General features: G+C 39.0%; 2 protein-coding genes across 2 annotated transcripts in view; both read right to left on the reverse strand.

The window, feature by feature from the left end:
* LOC130221289 (B-cell receptor CD22-like) overlaps positions 1-314 on the reverse strand; it is a 6,259-nt gene extending 5,945 nt beyond the window's left edge. Inside the window, exon 1 of the mRNA XM_056453740.1 lies at positions 98-314. Within this exon, the coding sequence (XP_056309715.1) occupies positions 98-158 (61 nt within the window). The 5' untranslated portion in view covers positions 159-314. The remainder of the gene's footprint in view (positions 1-97) is intronic.
* Positions 315-4,901: 4,587 nt separating this feature from the next.
* The window catches only part of LOC130222734 (B-cell receptor CD22-like), a 15,078-nt gene continuing 14,979 nt past the window's right edge, over positions 4,902-5,000 (reverse strand). The window contains exon 9 of the mRNA XM_056455266.1: positions 4,902-5,000. This exon is cut by the window's right edge and continues 282 nt beyond it. The gene's annotated coding sequence lies outside the window, so the exon portion shown is untranslated.

Below are 5,000 nucleotides of genomic sequence, written 5' to 3' on the forward strand. Positions count from 1 at the left end.
GAGAAGATGATCAGAAACCTGCTGAATATTGTCTGATTGTGGAGTGTGTGTAAATGCGGAGAAATAAAGCAGTAATGTGAATGTAAGATTGACTCACTGTGAATGATGAGCAGAAAGATCAGATGAAGAGCAGGAGCCATTCTGAGCCACATCAGCATCAAATCTATCTAGAATCCAGCATTAATCATCACTTCTACACTCATCAACAGTAAATGTACATCACCCTAAACAGCTCTTAGTGTTAGGAAGATCTTTACACATCTGCAGATTATTAATGCACAACATCAGTGTGTGGAAATCAACTGATGACTGAGATCAACACCAGATATTTCTCATGTCAGAAATCATGTGTTATATGAGCTTCATCTACACTAATAATCAGTCAAATACCAGTGTGTTTGTCTTACCGTGTTGAAGAGCAGCGGATCAACAGCTGAGCGTGGGAACAGATGATATTTAGCTGTACTGGTGTGTGAGTTGAACAGAGTTGCAGAACTATCTGTGTTCCTACTTTAGCAAAACAACAACAACAACCCAACCAGGGTGCTTTTTTCTTTACATTAATCCAAAGACAGTGAGATACAGTAACCAGATCTTACACTTATCGATATGGATTGGTTATTTTTTCTCATCTTATGCTGTGTTCATTTTAGCCATTTAGCAGACGCTTTTATCCAAAGCGACTTACAAATGAGGACAAGGAAGCAATTTACACAACTATAAGAGCAGCAGTGAACAAGTGCTATAGACAAGTTTCAGGTGTGTAAAGTCTAAGAAGCAAAGCATTAGTAATGTTTTTTTTTTTTTTGTTTATGAGAGAGAGAGAGAAAGAGAGAGAGAGAGAGAGAGAGAGAGAGAGAGAGAGAGAGAGTACAGTTAGTGGTATAGCCAGAGAGGCAGTTGCAGATTAGGAAGGAAAGTGGAGACTAAATAGTTGAGTTTTTAGTCGTTTCTTGAAGACAGCAAGTGACTCTGCTGTTCTGATGTAGTTAGGGAGTTCATTTCACCAACTGGGCAGATTGAATGTGAGAGTTCGGGAAAGTGATTTCTTCCCTCTTTGGGATGGAACCACGAGGCGACGTTCATTCACAGAACGCAAGTTTCTGGAGGGCATATAAATCTGCAGAAGTGAGAGCAGATAAGAAGGAGCAAAGCCAGAGATCGCTTTCTAAGCAAACATCAGAGCTTTGAATTTGATGCGAGCAGCAACTGGCAGCCAGTGCAAACGGGTGAGTAGCGGAGTGACATGTGCTCTTTTGGGTTCATCAAAGACCACTCGTGCTGCTGCGTTCTGAAGCAGCTGAAGAGGTTTGATAGAACTAGCTGGTAGCCCGGCTAGTAGAGAGTTGCAATAATCCAGTTTGGAGAGAACAAGAGCTTGAACAATGAGTTGAGCTGTATGTTCAGATAGGAAGGGTCGGACCTTTCTGATGTTATAGAGTGCGAATCTGCAAGATCGAGCAGTTCTAGAAATGTGCTCAGAGAAGTTCAGTTGGTCATCAATCGTTACTCCAAGGCTTTTTACCATTTTGGATGCAGTAACGGTTGCCACATCCATCTGGATTGAAAAGTTATAGTGTAGCGTCGGGTTGGCAGAAACTTCAAGCGTGACTTCAAGCGTGAGTGATTTACATGTTAAGTTAATGCAAAGACGCAGATGTACATCCTGTGGCACGATTCACGTGAATGAAGTGGCGTGACTGAACGTTTGGTGTGGTTTCCAGAAGTCAGACATTATTGCCCAAACACTCCGATAATTCTAGTCGGGACTAAACTTGAGCTGAGAGAAGACACTGAGATTATTGAAAAGCTGAAAGAGAAGAAACAAAACCCCTTCCATCAAGGCAAGGCTAAAGCTGAAGAAATAGGAGCTGTGAAGTATGTGGAGTGCTCAGCAGAAACACTGACGGGGGTTAAAATAGCGTTTGATGAAGCCATCCGTGCAGTTCTGAAGCCGCAAGAGCTGAAAATGAAGAAGAAATGCTCAATCTCCTGAACTGACTGCATTCTGAGCTGGAGAAGATAATGTAGACACACCAATGCATGTGTTTATGAGAAAGAAGATAAGACAAATCAATATCTGGATCAGATCGCTAGTCTAATTTAGGATTTAAGGACATAAATGTTTTCAAAACATTGGTTTAAGCAGACATGTATTACTTGGTGGCAAGGGCGTAGAATTGGCATGGATGGAGGGGACGTGTCCTCATCAATATCTACCAATTACTGAAATGTACCTACCAATAATAAGGAGATGTTAATAATTAAACATAATAATAATAACTATGTTTAGTATAATTAATAATTAAAGATTCCAAAATTAAACAATGCTCCATCAACCCTTAGTCACCTACAGATGTACAAAGTCAAGTTTGCTACGAGTTCACCGTAATACTATTAACCAAGTGCAGTGAATTCAGTAAATTTCAGTAAACCGAAATTTAGATTATGAACTCCATGATTATGAAAAACAATAATCGGGATAAAACGGGTAAATTGCGTCACACACCTCTCTACATTCATATCTCCTCAAAGCCCGACTGCAGTAAAATCATGTAAATTGACTTTTGATGTATGGGATGGGATTGTTATTTGTATTATTTAGTGTTTATTTGATATTATTATCTACTTTATTCATGTTTTTAAAAGCACAAAGTTTAAAACTGATAGTTATTGGTTTGTTAATATTGAGATTTGAACATTAAAATCAGTTGTGAACAATTATTAAGTATTGTTTTGATTTCAGCATAATCTTTTATATTAGTTACACACACAGCCCTACAGATGTTCTAGATTGCGTAGATCTGATCTATCCCATGCACTTACTATAGTAATTACAATCAATTATGCATATTTACATGTCTAAACCAGTGTTTCTCCACCATGGACCACCAGCATTGCATGTTTTGGATGTCTGCTTTGTCTGACACACCCATTACAGGTCTTTCAGCCTCTGCGAATGAGCTAATGATCCAGCCTGATCTCACGAGGAAACGGAAGTATTTTACGTTTTGTCAGTTTACTGGTTAAAATGTAAGATTTTAAAAAGGAGGCGTGGCACCCCTAAACCCCACCCCTAAACCCAAGCATCATTGGGTGATGAGCAAATCGTACTAAATTGTGCAAATTAGATCATATGAATTCATGCAAATTAAGCTCCGCTCCCATAGACTTCCATTTATACGCACGCAAAGGCGTTAGACCGGAAACGCAGGGTCATGCGTTAAGTTTCGCAGTTCGCTGCGGTGCAAAGTTCAAGCTTGGTGAACGTTGACCTGCGAAATCGCATCACTTGACTGCGTGAGACCAATCGAGGATCAAAACAGGACCTCTCTGGACAGAAATTTAAAACATGGAGCAATCGCTCGTTGTTTTTAATGTCTAATCATCTTGTTTAATCCCGCCCCCTTTCGCAGCGCCGTATGACAAAACTTCACACACACAAATCCCGGTGTGACCGCAGCTTTAGCCACTAAATTAAAAGTTACGAATTGCCGTGAGATCACGTTGGATGATCTAAATCAGGTGTGTTTGGTTAAGGAGACTAGGAAAGTGTGAAGAGCTGGTGATCCTCCAGGAACGTGGTTGAGAAACACTGCTCTAAACCTAACCTACATTGTAACCCCAATCATATAGCAAGTACATGAATTTTATTAATATTAATCAGTAGTTAAATTAACAAATACGCAGCATCTACGTCACCTTAAAATAAAGTGTATCCTAACATTTTAGTCTTAATTATTCATTCATTCATTTTCTTTTCGGCTTAGTCCCTTTATTAATCTGGGGTCGTGGAATGAACCGCCAACTTATCCAGCATTTGTTTTATGCAGTGGATGCCCTTCCAGCTGCAACCCATCACTGGGAAACACATACACACACACATACATATACTACGGACAATTTAGCCTACCCAATTCACTGTACCGCATGTCTTTATAATGTGGTGGAAACCAGAGCACCTGGAGGAAACCCACGCGAACGCAGGGAGAACATGCAAACTCCACACAGAAACGCCAACTGACCCAGCCGAGGCTCAAACCAGCGACCTTCTTGCTGTGAGGTGACAGCACTACCTACTGCGCCACTGCGTCGCTAGTCCTAATTAGTTTTTGTTTATTTAAAATGCAGTGTTTATAAAAATAAAGTGTATAACAGCATAAAACAAGTCTAATTCTTCATTCTACTTGTGTATAACAAGCAATTTAAAGTTTTATTGTTAACTAATGCTAATTTGTCAACATTAAGTCTAATTGCTGTTTTTCACAGCCTGTTTGGCGCCTCCTGCTGGACAGCTTTGTTTAGGTCACGTGACTCACTATTTTTTTATTATTATTTAAAGTAATTTTTTGCAGAATTTAACAGAACATGCAAACAACAGCAAAAACATGATTTAATAATTACAATAATAATGACAAAAAGCATACAAAAATATTTACATTTGAATGTGTTTTAGACCAGTGTTTCCCAACCCTGTTCCTGAAGGCACACCAACAGTACACATTTTTAACCTCTCCCTAATCAAACACACCTGAATCAACTTATAACATCAGAAGAGACTCCAACACCTGAAGTTAATGGGTCAGAAAAGGGAGACATCCAAAATATGTACTGTTGGTGTGCCTCCAGGAACAGGGTTGGGAAACACACGAACTGAAATGCGTATTGATTAATTTGAGACAGAAGAAATGTGATGTTTCTATTTTTCTTTTCGCTTACTGCATGATTAGAAACAAAATTGATTATGAACAGCAACTCCCTCATCAACCACTAGAGGTCAGCAAATAAAGACTTTAAATCAGCATGGTGGTTAATATTTATTGAACCATTAGTTAAAATACAAAGAGGAAATTCTTAAGACTCACAAATGCAAAAAACAAAAGAAAGAAAAAACTGCCAGCTTTACATAACAAATAGTAAATGACTTTTCAGCTGCATAAAGATAGCAAAGGCCAATTAAAAGCATAATCAGAATGTGATTTTATTTCTCTCTCATCCTC

Source organism: Danio aesculapii, chromosome 1 (genome assembly GCF_903798145.1).
Source record: "Danio aesculapii chromosome 1, fDanAes4.1, whole genome shotgun sequence".
NCBI lineage: Eukaryota > Metazoa > Chordata > Actinopteri > Cypriniformes > Danionidae > Danio > Danio aesculapii.